At 42.3% G+C, this 21840-nt stretch overlaps 1 protein-coding gene and 1 pseudogene across 1 annotated transcript; both read left to right on the top strand.

Moving 5' to 3' along the window:
- The first annotated feature begins 72 nt into the window (after positions 1–72).
- On the top strand, positions 73–9860 carry PSMD7 (proteasome 26S subunit, non-ATPase 7). Its single transcript, XM_006156932.3, has 7 exons — positions 73–247; positions 2549–2640; positions 4038–4130; positions 5108–5205; positions 6013–6093; positions 7886–7977; positions 8876–9860. The coding sequence occupies exons 1-7, from the start codon at positions 174–176 to the stop codon at positions 9318–9320; spliced, it is 975 nt and encodes a 324-aa protein (XP_006156994.1). The 5' UTR covers positions 73–173; the 3' UTR covers positions 9321–9860.
- A 6836-nt stretch (positions 9861–16696) lies between these two features.
- Positions 16697–17547, top strand: LOC102502299 (dihydrofolate reductase pseudogene; annotated as a pseudogene).
- The last annotated feature ends 4293 nt before the right edge of the window (positions 17548–21840 follow it).

Below are 21840 nucleotides of genomic sequence, written 5' to 3'. Positions count from 1 at the left end.
CGGTGACGCTCCCGGCACGCCGCGCGAGGCACTCTGGGAGCGGAAGCAGGAGGCCGCGCGGCGACTGCCGAACCGGAAGAGAAGGAGCGGGGCCTGGAGGATCCGGGGAGTTGCTGCCGTTGCCGGTGTTTGCGGTCGCAGGCAGCCGAGCCTGGCGGGCGGGGTGTGTCGCGATGCCAGAGCTGGCGGTGCAGAAGGTGGTGGTCCACCCGCTGGTGCTGCTCAGTGTGGTGGATCATTTTAACCGGTGAGCGGGCGGCACGAGGCGGCGTAGCGGGGCCCGCGCCCCCGCCGCTGCTGACTCACGGGCGCGCTAGGCATGGCGCGGCGGCCGCGGGCGGGCTAGGGACTTAGACAGGGGGCTGGTCAGGAGGCTTGAGGCCCCGCCTTGACGATGGGCACAGGCCATCCTCAGCTCTCAAGGCCGAACATCACCCAGCAACGCTCTAGCCGCCCCTCCGGGGCATGGGTAGCTTTGTTGGTTTTTCCGAAATCCGGGTGATACTGGAAAAAGGGAGGCAGGCTTCCTTTGGCCCTGACCCCCACCCCTAGGCTCGTGGCCATCTGTCACTTGGTCCGCCACTTTTCACCAAAATGTCTCGTCTCCTAAGAGAGCTTTTGAGACTCGCGTTTCTGTGTGTCTGAAAGCTATTGCCGAAATTTTGGTCTCAGTGGCCTGAAGGACTTCCTGTATGGGGTGTAGTTTCCACCCGTGAAAAATTCTAAGTGGGAATCTCGCTTGATGATAAATATAGACGATGCGTTTTTCTGTAAACGAGATTTTGGCATTAATGAGTAAGGTGCGAAAACGCCCCGCAGATCAATCGGTAAGTTCGTTGTTTGAGGATGTCCTGCCATCCTCTAGCTTTGGAGCTGTCCTTCCTGCTAGACCTGTTGCGCTTGTCCATAAGTTTTACAAGATAAAATTTGCGTTGGCAGATGTGAAGACCTACTTGGAAGCATCTGCGGTAGTCATAGCTGTCAAGTGCCTACTCTCCTGCAACTTGCTTTGTACAATTAATTAAATCACAGCCAAAAAGAAATTTAAGATTCAGTGAGGTTTAAGGTTCCCAGTTTTGTTCCATTGGTCTGTAGGGCTATCAGCCTAACAGGATATGTGAGCTTTTTCTACTGTACAATAATTACTGTTTTTCTCCTGTGAGATATTAGAAGTGCTAATGAAGCAGGAACTAATTGAGTTCTATCTAAACCAACACTTGTTAAAAACATAGTGCAGGCAAATGTTGCTAGCTGTTGGGTCACATAATAAGTTAGGGTTTTGAAAAACACAAATAGACTTTCAGAAGGAAAGGAAAGCCTGTGAGTGTGGACTTTTAAGTGTGAAAAGTCAATACTTGAAGTATATGAACTCATTGCTCCCCCAAAAAGAAAAAATCAGAGCTACCAACAGTACAGAATCCTTAACTTCATTTGATCTAAACCCCAAATTTAGAAAACATTTATATATTTGCTAAAATATATGTTAAGAAAATATTACAGTTAAACCAATGCAAAACCAGCAACTCTTAAGGAAATATAGTTCATGTCACAATGGCTTTCGTCTTTCCTTGGCATAGACTTGTATTGTTTCTGGAATCACATTTGCTAGTCATCAAAGAATTCTTGAAGACCTATGGAATGAAACTGTATAATTGAAATCCTTGTAGCTCCTTAGGACAAAATCACTGAGGAGATTTGAAATGAGGATAGCAGTTATAAAGAGTAAAATCTTACTCATTCAGCCTTTCAGTGTGATTAGTCACTGGCTCTCTTCTGATTTCTGCCTAACAAGCCAATCAGAGAGGTCCACAAATGCACACTCATGCCTCTGGGTCAGAATCGCTTTCTGAGCTTCTAGACTTACAAAGAATAAATTACATCTAGTGGGACTTACAGGCACAGATCAGATGAAAAATTGACAACACAGAAGCCAGGCCATAAAACTGGTTCCACTCCAGCATGTTTCATTGCTAAAAATTTGTGAATAGAAGGTGAGAAACATTTAAAAGAGAAAGGGAAGCCACAAAGGAAAAGGAAAGTTAAACATAGCATAACTTAAATGTATTTGTCACACACCAACAAAGTAACATTTCAAACCCTAAGTATGGGCCAACCCATGTTGTGGTGGTTAAAGTGACTGGATCTCACACAGCTGATGGTGCAGCTCCAGTCTCAGACCCAACTGCTTGAGAAATACACCAGGTGTGTGTGCGTGCATGCCCAAAATCCTGAGAAGAGAATGGAGAAGGGTTTGTGGTGCGGCCATCCCCTCTGGGGGATGCTTTCTTACTTTATTTCTGCCTTTGTCTCTGTCAAGGTATGTACCCTATAGCAAAACAGACAAACAAAAAAAAAACCGTAAGATCTGACTAATTTTCATTTTAATGTCAAGGGCTAACCTAATCCTATTATATTTGTTTAGGACCATTAGGTCCCAGGTAAATTAAATGCATTGCTATCATTGATATTTCCCATTGAGTATCTAATTGTTAGTCCATGTATCTGTGGGTACCTGTCATACAGACTGACCATCTGTTTTCTCATTTAGAATTGGCAAAGTTGGAAACCAGAAGCGCGTTGTCGGTGTACTTTTGGGGTCATGGCAAAAGAAAGTACTTGATGTATCCAACAGTTTTGCAGGTAAAAGACAAATTTTTACATTTTTTGAGCATGCTTAAAGTGTCTGTTTACTTTTAAAAAATAAACATTTGTTACTATTTTTATTACAGTCTACAGATTCTAATTCAGGATTTCTCGAGTATAGAAAAGAGACCCTAAAGACTACACGCTAGGTACCAGCAGTTAGCGTAATGGCTATGCCGCTGGACTCCCATGTAGTCAACCGCAGTTTGAGTCTCGCCCTGGTGGCTTAAAACTCACGCCAGGCGCGTGTGCATGCATGCCCAAGATCCCGAGAGGAGAATGGAGGAGAAGGGATTGCGGCGTGGCCATCCCCCCTGGGGGGTGATTTCTCGCTTTCTCTCTCTCTGTCTCTCTCTGTCTCTATCTGGCGAGCGCATACACCCTATAGCAAAAACCTCTCCAAAAAAAAAAAAAGACTACATACTAGAAATAGTAAATACAGTCAGCCCTCCGTATCCTTGTATCTCACAAATCAGAAATTCAAAAAACATTGGTTGCATCTGTCCTGAACTTGTATGTCATTTCCTAAACAATACCATATGACATCTATTTACATAGCATTGATATTTACATTCTACTAGGCATTATAAATAATATAAAGATGACTTAAAGTATATGAGAGGATATACATAGGTTGTCCAAATTCTGTGCCATTTTAAATAAGAGACGAGCATCTGCAGATCTGGGTGTCTAAGGGGAGGGCCCAGAATAAATCCCTCAATTGCAAGGGAAGACCGTTTTTTCTGTCTGGTTTTGACAGAGGGAAAGGGAGATAGTGAGAGACTTCCATGCCAGGTGGTCTCCATTGACTGCTCATCACTACAGTTGTACTGCAAAAGCAGTTGTAGACAGTATGTAAACAGATGAGTGGCTGTATTCCAGTAAAACTATAAAAACAGGCAGATGGTGTACTTATCAATTCCTACACTAAATTTTTAACCATGGTTCTGGTAGGACAGAGGGAGAGATGAGGTACTTTACTTTTTTACTTGTATCTTGAATCTTTACAAGAACATATCTATGTGGAATTTTTATGATTAAAGCACAACAATGAAAAAAAGAATAGTTGCTGGCATGACCTCTGAACTGGAGGTCATTAACTCCAGTGTCTATAAGAATCAGCCAGTAATTTGATTTGACAAATGGCAAATAGCCAGGAAAAGGTGGAGCTTTTAGCCAAGTGGAGAACACATGTCCTTCTTAAAGGAGGCAGCCTCTATCTGGCATAGCCAATAGTAGCCAGGTCTCCCAGTAAAAAAGTAATTTTAATACTGTGTTGGACAAAACCAGTATGTAAGTGCATCAGATCTGGCCTGGGTCTCTCCTTATGACCTATGCTCTAGATTTCTATCCACCACCCTCAACTAAATCTTACTTTTTTTTTCTCTCTTTAGTCCCTTTTGATGAAGATGATAAAGATGATTCTGTCTGGTTTTTAGACCATGATTATTTGGAAAACATGTATGGAATGTTTAAGAAGGTCAATGGTACGTCTTGATTTTATAAGAAGGTGTTAGAGCATGGCATCGATGTGTATGTATATATGTGGCTTTTTTTCCTTTTTTTAAAAAAAATCTTTTTTCCTTTTCTCTAATATCAAGGACCCTTTCACTTTCCTATACTTACTTAGGACTATTGGTAATAGAGGAGAGAGGTAGAATGCTCTTAGTTTGTTACTAGAGTAGCAATTTAAGACCAGGTAAAGACCACGTAGGTTTGGGCAATGAGGCTGTTAGTCCTCTGATTGCAGCAGAAAGGTGGAAACTATTCAAATAAAATCCACCTGCCCCTAGAGCATTAATACCAGTAGGGTCAGCACATCTCTTTGACACATGTACAGTAGCCACATTGCTTTCGGAATGTTTCTTCCTGCAGCATTCACAGTTATTTATGTGATAGCAACTTGCATTTGTTTATAGTCTTTGAATTGGTTTGTGGTTGTTTCACATACACCTGACTGATCTAATGAAACTGGGATATAAATGTCTAGATTTCATACACTGCTTATTTTCTGAGAACTCTGTTTTTGAATGTTATATTTCATAAGTATGTTAAGGTTTAAAATAGATACCTGAGGGGCCAACAGGTGGTACGGTGGTTAAGTCACTGGACTCCCACATAGGTGACTGTAGGTCGAGTCTCGGACCCAGTGGCTTCAAACTCAGGCCAGGCACATGTGCATGTGTTCCCAAGATCCTGAGAGGAGAATGAAGGAGAAGGGATTGTGGTGTGGCCATCCTCCCTGGGGGGTGATTTCTTACCTTCTTTCTCCGTCTCTTCCTATCTGTCTCTCTGGCAAGTACAAGCACCCTTTGGCAAAAACCTAAACATTAATTAATGAAATAAAATAAAATAAATACCTAAAATTTTCAAAAGGCTGATGACATACCTACCAATAATCCTTTTTGAGGGAGCTAAGTAGATATTGACAAAACAGTCAAAACCCACTATTTTTTCTTCCCAGCCAGAGAAAGAATAGTTGGATGGTACCACACAGGCCCTAAATTACACAAGAATGACATCGCCATCAATGAACTCATGAAAAGATACTGCCCTAACTCAGTAAGTGCTCTGTATTTTCAAAACTTTTGAATCATATTCTCTGCCAGTCAACCCAAGTGAGATCATCTGAGGAAGGATCTGAATAGTGAATCCATTCACTCCTTTTTCTCTATATGCTTTTTGTGTTAATGCCTAGCCTTCTATAGAGTACACTATAACAAAGTATATAGTGAATGATAGTTAACACCTGCTAAGTGCTAGGTATGTGGATTATTTTACTTAACACCATCAATAACACTGTAAGTTTATAAATGAGAAAACTGAAGTTTGGAATGGTTAGTAAAGTCTGGTAAATAGTGGGACTGGGACTGAAATTATTACTTTCTTAACTCATTTCCTTCTGCTTAATAACCACATTATACTAAGCTTAGTGGAGGGGGGTAAAGAACACAGAAAATGATGATTTCATTTAAAATATATACTCATTTTTGCTAAAAATTCTGTTCTGATTCTTATTGAATCAATGAAATAGCTTTAACAATCATCACCAAGACCCAGCCTCAGGGACCCAGGCAGTAGTGTGTTACTCTGCTGCTAGAAGCCTGTTGGCTAATCATGGGTTCTGATTTTGAGTCACTCTGAAACATGCCAGGTGCATGTGCCCAAGATCCTGACTAGCTGGAGGACCAGGAGGCAGGGGATCATGATGTGATGAGACACTTAAAGAGGTGTCTGTCAGTGTGGTCTGTCTCTCCTCTCTCTTTTTTTTTTTAAGACTTTTTAAAAAATCAGAAGAAAGAAGAATGACTGGAATTAAGCCTTTCGTGTTGAGTGTAAGGTGGTTTGTTAAGATGTGTCTCTTTCTAGGTATTGGTCATTATTGACGTGAAACCAAAGGACTTGGGGCTGCCCACAGAAGCGTACATTTCAGTGGAAGAAGTTCATGATGTAAGTCATCTTGCTGAAAGCCAAAGAAACTCGATTTGTAACTTAACTGGGTGATTATTTTTTCTTTCTCCCATTTTCAAAGTCAACAAATCCTTTATCTCCACAACAAAGAAAAGGTGGTTGATTCTATTCACAATTTGATCTTAAGGTTTTTTTCCCTTTGACTATTTGAATTATCAAATTTTAGAAATAGGACCATGGACACCTAAAGTCCCCTTTTAAGTGAAATTGAAGCCCAAAGTAGTCAAATAGTTGTCCAGAGATAATGACAGCAAAGGAAATGCAGAGCCTAGTCTTAGAATATATTGTCCACTCCCAAGTCTCTTCTGTGTCCTGCTATTTTCTCTCTGAAGCTATTCAGTCCCTACACACTAGATCATAGATTTTCAAGAGCTAAATGGCAGAACCTATCTGGTGGTCATTTGAACGTTCAACTCTACAGCATCCTGTGTCCGCCATATGAGTCATTAGATTGTTCTTTGGGTATAAAAGTGAAGAACTGCCATGATTTAGCTTTTCTCTATTTTAAGAAAGTTGAACTCAAGCTGTAGGACAGAACTCAATGTAAAACGTGTACATTGTGTGGCATTTTGTTATGAACATCGTGTACTTGGGTATCCATTGATGAGCCCAAACCAAAATTTCCAAAGTCAAGAATTTGAGGGATGGATTTCAGTCTGCTTTTGGATTTAAATGTGTAGTTTTCAAATTTGGAAAAGGGTATTTTAGGTTAGCTCCCTGGAAATAGTCCTTATACTGAGCCCTATCCTCCTGTTTTTCTTTCACCCAGTTACCAGGAGCTTAGAAACAAATTTATTGCTTAATTACAATAAGGCTTTCATCCCTGGTCTTGAGCTACTTGTTTTTAGTTCATTTTTACTCTGCCTCTTAGGGAGGTAAAGGTTTCTCTCTCACACTGGTGACACAAGGTATCTTCTTAGTAGGGGATTAAAGAGATCATATTATAAGAGGATAGGGAAAAGACTTGCCATGAAGTTCTGTATGATTGTGAAAGGCTCTGACCATCCTAGCATCCAAAGCAAAGAGGAGAATGCCTCTTAAGGATTCATACTGCCTTGACTAAAATAACAAAAGCTAACGCATTCAACGTGAGTTAAGTGATTTGCCCAAGGTTCTCCAGTTCCCTTATGGAACATGGCAGAGCCAGAGTTTCAATCCAGGCCATCTAGCTATAGAACCTGTGCTCTCACTGCCATGCCGTCCTGTTCCTCAGACCTTTCAACAGCCTTCATAGGAGATGCACAGCCTCTTCTGGCAACAGGTCTGAGAAGAGTGTCTCCTGAGTCCCATCAGAAGGTCACTACAGCAAACCACAATCGAAATATCATTTGATCCAAGGGATAATAGGTGATTAAAAGTTATATTTTCTGGCATAAGCTAAATATAAGTATTCCATGTATTATCCATTCTAGAAAGAACTATGTGCTTTAAAAATCAACATGAGACTTCTCTGAGTGTTCATCCCCAATGTGAACTTGAAAGAAGATTATGAAGATTTTTTTTTTTAAATGATTTTTCTCAGAAAACAATTTAGTGGCCAATACAGACAGGTTAATAATGATGTCCCAGAAGACCTCATCACTGGCTACCACTGCAGTGATTTTAGTTTCAAAGGCTAAGCTTCAAAGCACACATTTCCTACCTTAGCTGTGGAACACTGAGTAATACACCCATGAAATGAGCTGACTTAAAGCAGAAGACTCAAGGTGGGAAAAGGAACACCAGTTAGTGTATTGTAAGGCAATAACTACAGTTACGCCTTCTCTCCCAGGATGGAACTCCAACCTCGAAGACATTTGAGCACGTGACCAGTGAAATTGGGGCGGAAGAAGCTGAAGAAGTTGGAGTTGAACACTTATTACGGTGAGTTTCTAGCTTAGCATCAGAATCACGAGCTACCTAAGAACCTGTGGATGTAAGAACGTGATCTGTATCAGGAGGATGGAGACCTGGCTCTTGTCTTTGGTTATCCACTAATGATTATTCTGAACAAATCACAGTCCTTTTCTGGACCTTTGTTTTTGATAAATGGAGGTTACTGAACTACATCACCTCTAAAGTGTGGAGTTACAATTTATGACTGCATAGCACACCTCATCTGGAACCTGTAAAGTTGTGACAAGAGCAGGTTTGTTAAATCTGTGTTGGCCTCTGCTCCCCACTGGATGCCCTTCCCAACAGTGTAGCCCATTTTCTGCAGAAACCCTTCATCTTAGGAAGGGCGAGCTTTCTTTTATAATCTTCTGCCTATATAATCTTCTGCCTATATAATCTTTATTTGAAAAGGTCATACATAGTTTTTATTAACCAGTGAGGTTCCTTCCAGTTCAAAAAATTACTACTCACTGATTTAAGCTTCTCAAAACATCCTAGAGACGCAGGTAGGAAAAATTGCGTTCTTTACATAAAGAGAGGAGTTGAGGTAGAGAGCTTAATACAGTTACCCAGAAAATTAGTGGCAGATCTGGACTGTTAACCCAACAGTCTTTGATTTTTGTTTTTAAGTAAAAATTATTTCATTTTATAATAGCTCTCTCATAATCATCTTTTGAAAAATATGCCCTGTGATGAGAAAGATAAAATATGTGCCACCAAATGAAAATAAAATTAAGGTAATGTACACCCAATTCTATCATATGGTGAAGTAACATTTTTCTTTTGAAAATTTGCCCTTCCTTACAAAGCTGGCTATTTTCTTAGCCTGTGAGAACCTACATGAAGTGTGAGACCTGATGCTTTTTCCTCTTGTGGGTTATTATAGAGACATCAAAGACACTACAGTTGGCCCTCTTCCCCAGCGAATCACAAACCAGGTCCATGGTTTGAAGGGACTGAACTCCAAGCTTCTGGATATCAGGAGCTACCTGGAAAAAGTAGCCACGGGCAAGCTGCCCATCAACCACCAGATCATCTACCAACTGCAGGATGTCTTCAACCTGCTACCAGACGTCAGCCTGCAGGAGTTTGTCAAGGCCTTTTACCTGAAAACCAACGACCAGATGGTGGTGGTGTACTTGGCCTCGTTGATCCGTTCTGTGGTCGCCCTACACAACCTCATCAACAACAAGATTGCCAACCGGGATGCAGAAAAGAAAGAAGGGCAGGAAAAAGAAGAGAGCAAAAAGGATAGAAAGGATGACAAGGAGAAAGATAAAGATAAGGAAAAAAGTGATGTAAAGAAAGAAGAGAAAAAGGAAAAAAAGTAAAACCTGTAGCTTTTTTAATTTGTAAATTAAAATCTTATAAACTAAATCAGTGTGCCGCTAGAGAGTTCTTTTCCACTTTAAGTGCTTGTTACAAGCTGTCTTGAGAGCTCTCTGCCTCTGGTCACACTCACTGTGGCATTACACGGAAGTGGATGGATAGAGGGACTGACCTTGAACCTAAACCACGGGTTCAGCTGCTGTGGGGGACGTGATAGCTCAGGCTTCAGATTGTGTGAGAAAAGTGAAGAGATGTCAACATAACATTTTTGGTACTCTTCATTCTTGACCTATACAACCAGAAGTGGGATTTCCCCCACCTTAAAGACTCTTGGGGTCTGTTTCCGGTAATTTGCAAAATGGAATGCATGAATTCCATTTATTCTCTGCCTCATAACACCTTTTGAGTTCTGATGGCCCTTCTGAACTCTTGAGAAAACCGCACCATGTTTTGGACCTGTAGCTCTGGCATTCTCAGGGCTTGAGATCCAGCTCTACGTATTGTTTACCTTCAAAGACACAATTAAATGGCTTGGTTTTTAAGTCTGTGTTCTAGTCGTTTTTTACTTTGGGAGTAGTCTGTTTTCAGAAGCAGCTAAGACAATCTTTCATTGAAGCTGCCCAAAATAATTTAGACTTAGTGTCTTTTATGAGTCATTCCTTTAAATATAAACAGGGAGACTGTTCTAGTGGGGTGCATCTTAGCCCTCACGTGTGACGTGGTAGGTTCAAGCAGGTCAGCTCTGAAGTCCCTAGAACAGTTTTTCAAAAGAGACATGTTCTTTACCACTCCTACAGGACTTAAGTACTTATCAGTCCCCAAGGTTAACTGGAATGTTACAAAGAAGAATGCAGTTTCCCCAAAGTAAGTGTACAGGACTTGTAGCAGAACAAATTAAACAAGGTACTTACATCATTTGACATGGAATATTCACTCAGATGTTAATTTCCATTCTTGGGCATTTAGCACATCCTTTAGAGTTTGTCAGTGCATCATGCAGATTGCCAACAGTCTTAAGATGGGAATTCTAAATGACTTTTGTTATTTTTTTAAAACACTGAAAAAGTATCCTGGGAAAGTCTGTGTGCAGATCTGTTCCATAGCTGTACATTAGCCTCTCCATTTCCCAACACCCTCAGAGTGTGTGTTAAAGAATTCAGCCTCCTCCTACATTACAGAGAAAATTATTTACTCCTCATGGGGTTTCTGTTTGAAAACATTTGAAATACCACTAAACTGATAGAGTAATTATTTAATGAAACAAGGAAGTTGTCAGGATTGGAATGAGCTCTGGGCCAACCAATTATTGGGACTTTGGTAAAGTCATGCCACATTTTTGTGTAGAAAAATGGGCAAATGTGGCATGACTTTCCCAATAACCCAATAGTTAAATGTTCTTTAGTTCTACCATTAATTGCTAAAGGGACAAAAGAAAAGTAATCTACCATTATTATTTCTCAAACTTGCTACATGCAATAAAACCTTTTTATTTATAGCAGAAGTTAGAGATCTAGAATTTTACAACTTTTAGAGGACCCTTTAGCTGTTAGAATTCAAGCAGATACAAGAGAAATACCCCATCACTGGGAAGTTATGAACAGGACTTGTGCCATTTTCCTGCAAAAAATGCCTGTAGGGACCAGCAGTTAGCGTAATGGCTATGTCGCTGGACTCCCACATAGTCGACCACAGTTCACATCCCGGACCCAGTGGCTTAAAACCTTTCCCAGCGAATCACAAACCAGGTCCATGGTTTGAAGGGACTGAACTCCAAGCTTCTGGATATCAGGAGCTACCTGGAAAAAGTAGCCACGGGCAAGCTGCCCATCAACCACCAGATCATCTACCAACTGCAGGATGTCTTCAACCTGCTACCAGACGTCAGCCTGCAGGAGTTTGTCAAGGCCTTTTACCTGAAAACCAACGACCAGATGGTGGTGGTGTACTTGGCCTCGTTGATCCGTTCTGTGGTCGCCCTACACAACCTCATCAACAACAAGATTGCCAACCGGGATGCAGAAAAGAAAGAAGGGCAGGAAAAAGAAGAGAGCAAAAAGGATAGAAAGGATGACAAGGAGAAAGATAAAGATAAGGAAAAAAGTGATGTAAAGAAAGAAGAGAAAAAGGAAAAAAAGTAAAACCTGTAGCTTTTTTAATTTGTAAATTAAAATCTTATAAACTAAATCAGTGTGCCGCTAGAGAGTTCTTTTCCACTTTAAGTGCTTGTTACAAGCTGTCTTGAGAGCTCTCTGCCTCTGGTCACACTCACTGTGGCATTACACGGAAGTGGATGGATAGAGGGACTGACCTTGAACCTAAACCACGGGTTCAGCTGCTGTGGGGGACGTGATAGCTCAGGCTTCAGATTGTGTGAGAAAAGTGAAGAGATGTCAACATAACATTTTTGGTACTCTTCATTCTTGACCTATACAACCAGAAGTGGGATTTCCCCCACCTTAAAGACTCTTGGGGTCTGTTTCCGGTAATTTGCAAAATGGAATGCATGAATTCCATTTATTCTCTGCCTCATAACACCTTTTGAGTTCTGATGGCCCTTCTGAACTCTTGAGAAAACCGCACCATGTTTTGGACCTGTAGCTCTGGCATTCTCAGGGCTTGAGATCCAGCTCTACGTATTGTTTACCTTCAAAGACACAATTAAATGGCTTGGTTTTTAAGTCTGTGTTCTAGTCGTTTTTTACTTTGGGAGTAGTCTGTTTTCAGAAGCAGCTAAGACAATCTTTCATTGAAGCTGCCCAAAATAATTTAGACTTAGTGTCTTTTATGAGTCATTCCTTTAAATATAAACAGGGAGACTGTTCTAGTGGGGTGCATCTTAGCCCTCACGTGTGACGTGGTAGGTTCAAGCAGGTCAGCTCTGAAGTCCCTAGAACAGTTTTTCAAAAGAGACATGTTCTTTACCACTCCTACAGGACTTAAGTACTTATCAGTCCCCAAGGTTAACTGGAATGTTACAAAGAAGAATGCAGTTTCCCCAAAGTAAGTGTACAGGACTTGTAGCAGAACAAATTAAACAAGGTACTTACATCATTTGACATGGAATATTCACTCAGATGTTAATTTCCATTCTTGGGCATTTAGCACATCCTTTAGAGTTTGTCAGTGCATCATGCAGATTGCCAACAGTCTTAAGATGGGAATTCTAAATGACTTTTGTTATTTTTTTAAAACACTGAAAAAGTATCCTGGGAAAGTCTGTGTGCAGATCTGTTCCATAGCTGTACATTAGCCTCTCCATTTCCCAACACCCTCAGAGTGTGTGTTAAAGAATTCAGCCTCCTCCTACATTACAGAGAAAATTATTTACTCCTCATGGGGTTTCTGTTTGAAAACATTTGAAATACCACTAAACTGATAGAGTAATTATTTAATGAAACAAGGAAGTTGTCAGGATTGGAATGAGCTCTGGGCCAACCAATTATTGGGACTTTGGTAAAGTCATGCCACATTTTTGTGTAGAAAAATGGGCAAATGTGGCATGACTTTCCCAATAACCCAATAGTTAAATGTTCTTTAGTTCTACCATTAATTGCTAAAGGGACAAAAGAAAAGTAATCTACCATTATTATTTCTCAAACTTGCTACATGCAATAAAACCTTTTTATTTATAGCAGAAGTTAGAGATCTAGAATTTTACAACTTTTAGAGGACCCTTTAGCTGTTAGAATTCAAGCAGATACAAGAGAAATACCCCATCACTGGGAAGTTATGAACAGGACTTGTGCCATTTTCCTGCAAAAAATGCCTGTAGGGACCAGCAGTTAGCGTAATGGCTATGTCGCTGGACTCCCACATAGTCGACCACAGTTCACATCCCGGACCCAGTGGCTTAAAACTCAAACCAGGCACGTGTGCGTGCGTGCCCAAGATCCCGAGAGGAGAATGGAGGAGAGGGGATTGTGGTGTGGGCCATTCCCCCTGGGGGGGTGATTTCTTGCTTTCTGTCTCTCTGTCTCTCTCTGGCGAGCGCAAACGCCCTATAGCGAAAACCTCTCAAAAAAAAAAAAAAAAAAAGCCCTGAAAAGCAGAAAAAAAACTTAAAGGGAACAAAAAAAAAAAAAAAAAATGCCTGTAAAGCAGAAATAAAACTTGAAGGGACCAGCAGTTGGCATAATGGTTATGTCAATGGACTCCCATGTAGTCAACTATGGTTCAGGTCCCAGACCCAGTGGCTTAAACTCAGGCCGGGTGCATGTGTGTGCATGCCGAAAATCCCGAGAGGAGAATGGAGGAGAAGGGATTGCGGTGTGGCCATTCCCCCTGGGGAGTGATTTCTCACTTTCTGTCTGTCTCTCTCTGGCAAGCACAAGCACCTTCTAGCAAAAAACTCTCAAAAATAAAAAATAAAACTTGAGAATGAATTAGTGGTTGGTTAAACTACAAGGTGCTAAAAAAACTACATCACCTCCCTGTCTCAAGAAAGGATATGCAACATGCTGGGAATGTGGAAAAACATCTGATTTATATGACCCACAAGAAAAAATTTTTACAGCTTCCTGAAGTAAATTCATTCCTAATTAATAATACAGACAAGTAAATACTGTAGACACTATAAATACTGATTTGCTTAGAAATGTTTCTCGACTCAGTGGGATTATACCCAGTATATCCATCACAAACTTAACATCCTAAGTGGAAAATGCATTTAATACACCTAACTTGCCAAACATCAAAGCTTATCGTTGCCTACTTTAAACATTAGCCTATGGTCGGGCAGTATCATCTACACATTGCCTATTTTACAATATAGTGCTAAATACCTCACGTTGTCTTTTGTGCTGTACTAAAAGTGAAAAACAATGTATGGATACTCACCATTAACATATACATCTGAAAGCACCGTCATAAAATCTAAAAATCCTAATCAAACCACTGCAAAGTCAGGACCATCTGTATCCCTATGTCAGGCGATACTTGGCACCATCAGTTTTTACCTAGGAGCAACACAGTTTTGTTGTTTTAATTATTTTTGCTCAGGGAGTAGATAAAAATAGACTCAGAAAGTAGAGGGATTAGGGGCCGGCAGGTGGCATGGTGGTTAAGGGCACTGGATTCCCACATGGCTGACCATGGTTCAAATCCTGGACCTGGAGGTTTGCTTTCGCACTTTCCTTCTCTCTCTCTGTCCCTCTCTGGTCAAATTTAAATAAATAAAGTTAAATTTTAAAAATAATAATTTTTTAAAAAGAAAGTAGAGGAATTAGAATGGGGAAAGAAAATAAAGGAAAATGGAAGAAGAAACCAAGTTGTTTCAGGGCTTAAATTTTAAAAAGGATCTTTTTTTTAATCATTCTTCTTTGGAGGAATGTTCTTCAACACTAGGTGGCATCGCTGACTAATATCTGTTGGTAAGAAAAATATTTGATTCCCATTTCAGCATAAAATTGGGAACCTCCCTCCAAAGTTGCTTTGTGCAACTTCTACTTTTGGCTGCAACCATCCAGGCGAGATTTTCAAGGACTCCAGAAAGAGTATCAATGCAAACAGATTGGGCCAAGCTACCGCACTTGCACTCGTTGCTATGTTCTGCCTACCTGCATGGAGGATGAATATACAAAGTTTTCTCTGCCCCTCAGATAGTACATACTTAGATTTTTCTCACTGAACTTTATTCATTTATTTATTTTAATTTGACCAGAGAGGGACAGAGCAAGAGAGAGAGGGAACGTGAGAAAGCAAGTCTCCTGGCCTGGGACTTGAACCGGGGCCAGTCATGTGGAAGTCCAGCACCCACAACCACCACGCCACCTGCCTGCCCAATTTCTTTAAGAATCATACTCGGCATAATGGCTATGTTGCTGGACTCCCATGTAGTCGACCGTGGTTCGAGTCCCAGACCCAGTGGCCTAAACTCACGCTGGGCACATGTGCATGCATGCCCAAGATCCCAAGAGGAGAACGGAAGAGAAGGGATTGCGGTGTGGCCAACCTCGGGAGGCAGAGGGGCAGTGATTTCTCGCTTTCTGTCTCTCTGTTTCTCTCTGTCCTGGCGAGAGCACATGTCCTATAGCAAAAACCTCTCCAAAAAAAAAAAAAAAAATCATAGTCAATAATGAGCTGGTAAATGTTTAATAAGCAGTCCTCCAAAAACAGGTGAAGAGCACTGATTTATAGCATTTGCCAATTTTCCTGATATAGCTACACCTATCACAACTGACTGCAAGCTAACAACACAAGAGACACAGTAAGATAGCATAAGTATGTCCACCATACAAATATACACAAAAATACCCCCAAGAACACATGACAGTATAGTAAAAAATTATTAGAATGTAATGTTTTGAGTATTGCTTTCATACATTTAATTGTAAGTTTATATATGTGTGTGTGTGTGTGTGTGTATATATATTTTTTTTTTTTTGAGAAGTTTTTGCCATAGGGTGTGTACACTCGCCAGAAAGACAGAGATGGAGAGACAGAAAGCAAGAAATCACCTCCCAGGGGGGATAGCCATGCCGGAATCCCTTCTCCTCCATTCTCCTTTCAGGATCTTGGGCACACGCACACACACTCCAGGCAGGAGTGAGTTTAAGCCACCAGATCCGAGACTCGAACCACAGTCGACTACATGCTGGTCCCATCCTCCTCCATTCTCTCTCAGGATTTAGAGCATGCATGCACACACACCTAGCATGTTTTTCAGCCCACTGAGTCCAAGACTGCTTTGTCAGCCCTGTGGGATCTACCCTAACCACCATACCACCTGGCTTGCCCAGTTTATATCATTGTTCATGATTACTGTGTTAGCCATCACCTCACAAAATTTCTGAAAACTTAACAGTTGGCTCTTGCCAACCTGTGCAAGCTGGCCCTAGGCCCACCAGTGAGGGCTCCCAGCACCCCGATTCCCTCCAGACCTATTTCAGTGATCACTGCCCTCACGACTGTTCTTTAACCCCACCCCCCACCCCGAGCCCAAAGTACAGTCCATGGGAGTTGTTTTAATTTGTACCTGTTTCTATTCTTTTCAAGAAAACTCAGTAAGACTTAGGTTTGTTAACAGAAGCCCTTTTCACACAGCAGCTGAGAGCTGTAGGTGATAAATTTCTCTCAAATGTCTAGGGTCTTTTCCATAAGAATGCTAGTTAGGTGGTTGATCAATTCATTTCCATTTTTTAAGACCTTAATTGACCATTCTAGAGCAGTTATTCAAAGTATACAAACAACTACATCAGAGGGAGCTAGGATACATGTTAAAAATCCAGGTTCTTGGGCCCTACCCCAGACCTGTGTATTAAAATCTCTGGGGTCTCCATGTGGTTCCTGCACGCATAAAAGTTAGAGGGGAATTTCCCACCAAACTCTGCCAGGCATCCCAGAGTCAAGAGCAAGCTTGGAGCTTCTTTCTGCTGCTGTCATGGTTCATCCACTAAACTGCATTGTCACTGTGTCCCAGAACATGAGCATCGGCAAGAACAGGGACCTGCCCTGGCCTCCACTCAGGGGTGAATTTAAGTATTTCCAGAGAATGACCACAACCTCTTCAGTAGAAGGTAAACAAAATATCATGATTGGGACCAGCAGTTGACGTTAATGGATATGTTGCTGGACTCCTATGTAGTCGACTGCAGTTTGAGTCCCAGACCTGGTGGCTTAAACTCACACTGGGCGCATGTGTGTGCATGCCCAAGATCCCAAGAGGAGAATGGAGAAGAAGGGATTGCGGTGTGGACATCCCCCCAGGGGGCGATTTCTGTCTCTCTGTCTCTGGCGAGCACATGAGCCCTATAGCAAAAACCTCTCAAAAAAAAAAAAAATATATATAGTGATTATGGGTAGGAAGACCTGGTTTTCCACTCCAGAAAGAATCGGCCTTTAAAGAATAGAATTAATTTAGTTCTCAAGGAATTCAAGGAACCTCCACAAGGAGCTCATTTTCTTGCCAAAAGTCTGGGCAATGCCCTAAAACTTATTGAGCCACCAGAATTAGCTAATCAAGGGGACATGGTTTGGATGGTGGGAGGTAGTTCTGTTTATAAGGAAGCCATGAACCAGCTGGGCCATCTCAAACTGTTTGTGACAAGGATCATGCAGGATTTTGAAAGTGATACCTTTTTTCCAGAAATTGATGTGGAGAAATACAAATTTCTCCCAGGATACCCAGGTGTTCTTTCTGATGTCCAGGAGGAGAAAGGCATTAAGTATAAGTTTGAAGTGTATGAAAAGAATGATGAATGTGAATGTGTTTTCAAAGTGTTTCCCCTCTGAAAAAGTGTATATTTTTTTATAAGAAAAAAGGGGGTTTTGTCGACTTCAGATCTAGGGATAATAATTTCTAAGCAGTATGCTTTTATCCCCATTAATGTTAAATAGACTATACCAGATACCACTTGTGTCATAGCTTCTTGCCATAGCTGTCTCAGTGTTACTCCCCAAAGCTGAGTCCATGGCACCTGCTTAGGGTAGCATATGTGACAGACAGCCCACAGTGGAGAGTCCCTGGGTAGCATGAGTTGACAAGACACCATGGGCCCACAGAGACAGAAGCTAGACTAGTTCTGGAGGTGAAAAACAGAGAAGATAGAACTCAGATTTGAAAAGAAAATTAGGTCAAAGCAGGATCTGTGAATATTCTGTGTATATCACATCTCTAAGTAAAGTTCTGCTCACTGAATCTTACAGAAACTTAGAAGATGGCAGTGGATGCCTACAGGGGCTGAAAGACTCACTACAGGCAGACCAGCTTGAAATCTGAAAGTCCAGTCCTTTCTTGAATTTATTTTAAAAGGAAGTTATAAATATGTCCAGGGACAAATGTAACTTTTTCTAAAAATGGCCATTATTTGTAAATTCTGTGTGTATGGGGCTGGCAAGTGGTATGGTGGTTAAGGGCGCTGGATTCCGACATGGCCAACTGTGATTTGAGTCCCAGACCTGGCTGAGAACTGAGACACCTCTTTAGAGATGCTTTTCCTAAAACCCATCTATAGTAGGCCCTTTCTCCCTTTTCCCACATTCTTCTCTACCTTATAATATTCATCCATTCATCCAATGGCAGATAGCTGATGCCCAGGAGTATGTGCCCTTTTTGGAGAGGAAGGACAGGATAATAGTCAACATTCAGTGTATAGACCTCTTCTCACCTCCCCCATAAACAGGTGCTCCTTGACTTACAATGCAGTCACATCCTCATAAGCCCATCATAATTAAAAAATATCATAAATCAAAAATACATTCAATACACCTAACCTACTCACAGCTTAGCCTGTTCTACCTCAGACATGCTCAGAACTTACATTAGCCTACAGTTGGGCAAAAATCATCTAATACAAAAATCATCTAATATAATAAAGTATTGACGAATACTTCAAAATTTGAAGTATGGCTTCTGCTGAATGTATCACACCATTGTAAAGTAGAAAAATCATTAAGTCAAGCCATGACTATAAAATCCATAAGTTTAGGGTGAAATAAATTCCCTCCTGGAAGCAGCAGTGTTTCTGTACCCACAGTCCCTCAGGGCGCAGATGCTCAGGGGAGGCTGCACTTAAGGCAGGAGTTGTGTCCCTAGGCTAACACCAGTGGGAGTCCTGGAGCTGCAGCGGTCATCCTTCAGGCTAATTTACTTGTCATAGCACCATCTGCCCTGCTGCTCACATTATAATTACACAGGAAACAGCCCCAAAACTGTCCTTGGGAGACTGGACAGGGCTCTTGCCAACTGAGTTTGGCTGAAGGCCCAGATTAGCACTAATGACATCCCAAGGCAGAGCCACAGTCACAGGCTGAGCCAGACCCGAGACCCTGAGACATCCATGCTGCAGAGCAAATGACGTCAGGGTGGGGGCTGAAGCAGGAGCTAAGATTACTCCCACTTCCCAGTATTCTCTTTCCTCAAGAAAAGGAAAAACATTGCTATCCTTTTTCTTGTATTCCTGGTTAGTGTGATTTTTTTTCTACAGAAAATGTCCATGCCCTGGCTCTTTCATTCATTAAAAATCAGGGCCATATTCAGGAATCAGGAAATAAAAAAGATGCTGATCTAAGGATATTCAATCTGACCTAGGGTGGTGCATTTGTTATCGGCTGCTGCCTAAGGAGTTACCATCACACCTGGCCAGTTCAAACCGTACACATTTACTGCCTCACAGTTTTTGTGGTCAGAAGCCCAAGTACAGCTTACCTCAGTCCTCTGCTCAGGAGTGCTCACAGGCTGACATCCAGAGGTCTGCTGGGCTGCAGTTGCCTCAAGGCATAATGAGAGAAGAATACGGTCTGAGGCCCTGTAGCTGTCGGTGGGATTCAATTTTTCATGGGTTGATGGAATGGGGGTCCCAGTTCCTGGCTGGGTGTTAACATAAAGCTGTCCTTAGTCCCTCACCATAGGGCCTCCCAAAATGGCAGCTTGTTCCATACAGAAGGGAGAGTCAGCTAGCAAGTTGGTCATAATCCTTTACAATTTAATCACAGAAGTGACATCCCATCATCTTTGCCACATTTTTTTTAATAAGTTTTTGTCAAAGGGTGTGTGCAGTCCCCAGAGAGAGAGAGAGAAAGAGAGAGAGAGTGGGAAAGTGAGAAATCACTCTCAGGGAGGATGGCTACACAACCCCTTCTCCTCCATCTTCCTCCTGGGATCTTGGGCATGCATGCACATGCACCCAGCATGATTTTCAAGCCACTGGGTCTGGGACTTGAACCATAGTTGGCCATGTGGAAGTCCAGCGATGTAACCATTACACCATTTGTTGTATTCTACTGATTAGATGCAAGTCACTAGCTCAGTCCTCCCTCAAGAGCAGAAGGTCACCAACATGGGTTTGAATACCAGAAGAGGGTCATTGGGGACCACCTGTGAAGTCTGCCTACCAGATAAGGATAAGAACAAGAACTCACAAGGGTAATCAACAATAGGCTTTCCTTTTGAATTCTGTTGCCTAAGTATTGTCTTAGAATGAGGAAAATGTTGGTGGAAAACACAGAAGTAAAACATCCCTCTTTTTTATAAACAGGGCTAACTATTGCCACTGTTGTCTTGGGAGGTAACAAAGCCAAGCCAAGCCAGCCCATCCCTGCCCCTCTACTCCCCACCCCAATCCCATCCCCAAACACCCTCCCTTTCCCAGCATAAAGAGCCCTGCCAATATCCTCTGAGGGATGGACTCAGTGGGCTTAATCTTGGCGGACTAGAAATTCTGACACGTATTTCTCTTTTCTTTCTCCCAAGACCCCCATTCACAATCACAGTGACTGAACATAAAGGATTTTTTATTTCACAGTGGCTATTTGGCCCACTGTGAGAGGTGGTGTCTGAGAGGTGGAAAAGAGAATGCATTTCTGAAAGGTGTTAAGGAGGAAGCATGGCCCGGCAGAAGGAGCCCTGGCCTAGTATTCAGGTGGCAGAAGCTTGACTGCATAGAACCCAGAAAGGCTCAGGGCAGGGTTAGTAGCAAGCAGATTAGGTGAAAGTCAATATAATAAAGCAGTCAAGCTCCCTTGCAGCCCTCCATGCACAGGTTGCCAGCTGCCTGCTGTCCCTCCTGCTCGGGAAGTTACTGGGATAGCAAAGTAACCATCTCTTCTCCCTCACCAGCCCGGTTAAAATGAGTGAAGGAAGTTGTGCAAGACTTAATCCACAGTGCAGAGAACATAAGAGGATTCAGTGATGGACAAGGATGTTTAACAAAGTGTGCAAACGACACCAGGTGTTAACTGCCAAGCAGAACTTTTAACCCAAGACACTGCAGAGGGAGATGCAAATAAGAAATGAGCCAAGTCCTGCAGAGCCCCTAGGGGCACCAAGAAGGCAGGAGTGAGGCAAGAGATGGGATACCCAGGCCCTCCTCAAGCTCCATACAGCCTGGCTCCTCCCTTCCCTGCTAACAGGGGACCAGAGGTGGCAGCAAACTCCAGGCTGGGGTCGTGTGAGGAAGAGCAGGAGAGAAGGCAAACAGTGGTCTGCACTGGAAGGACCTTGGTTCCTGCCTGCTTTTAAGAGGAAGCCCACAGCAGGTGTCACCTGGCTCAGATCTAGCCTCCCCTTGGGTGGGAGAGCAGAGAACTTATCTCTAGAGAATCTAGCCACCTTAGAGAAGAGATCCCTGAACAGCAAGTGATACCTGGGGCCTCAGTGGAAAGGCCCACTTGACCCCCCCCTCCACCCTCAGCCCCCTTACAGCAAAGACCAGCAGGAGACCCACCCGTGAGTCTTTCACTAAAATAAAGAGACCCAAACATTTGGAGGAAGTAGTTCTTTTTCTGTCATGTGTTCTTTCCTATCTGATGGTTTTGAAGCTGCCTCATCTTGTCCTAGAATCTACTCTAGAACTTAATCTTCTAATGGCAGTTGGGGCCCTGGCCTGGATGACCTGGGAATATTCCAAATCTAGTTCACACCAGTGGGATGGCGGTGGCTTGCCAAGTTTTTAGCCCCTGCAGGCCTCCATCATGCTCAAAGCCATAACCCATGTGCACAGCAGTGCCAACTGGCTTAGGATTCTGTTTGCTGGCTGGCCTGTCCCTTCTACACGGGAGGGAGCTGTCTGGGCTGTACCTATTCAG

Source organism: Tupaia chinensis, unplaced genomic scaffold, assembly GCF_000334495.1.
Source record: "Tupaia chinensis unplaced genomic scaffold, TupChi_1.0 Scaffold000523_1, whole genome shotgun sequence".
Lineage (NCBI taxonomy): Eukaryota > Metazoa > Chordata > Mammalia > Scandentia > Tupaiidae > Tupaia > Tupaia belangeri.
Note: the sequence above shows the minus strand (reverse complement) of the source record. Positions and strands in the feature narration are given on the sequence as shown.

What these genes read in the sequence shown, in the direction of transcription:
- PSMD7 (XM_006156932.3), top strand. Translation starts at nt 174, where the DNA reads ATGCCAGAGCTGGCGGTGCAGAAGGTGGTGGTCCACCCGCTGGTGCTG. An exon ending in GTGGTGGATCATTTTAACCG is followed by an intron (nt 248 to 2,548) that starts GTGAGCGGGCGG and finishes TTTCTCATTTAG; the next exon opens with AATTGGCAAAGTTGGAAACC. An exon ending in GGAGTTGAACACTTATTACG is followed by an intron (nt 7,978 to 8,875) that starts GTGAGTTTCTAG and finishes GGGTTATTATAG; the next exon opens with AGACATCAAAGACACTACAG.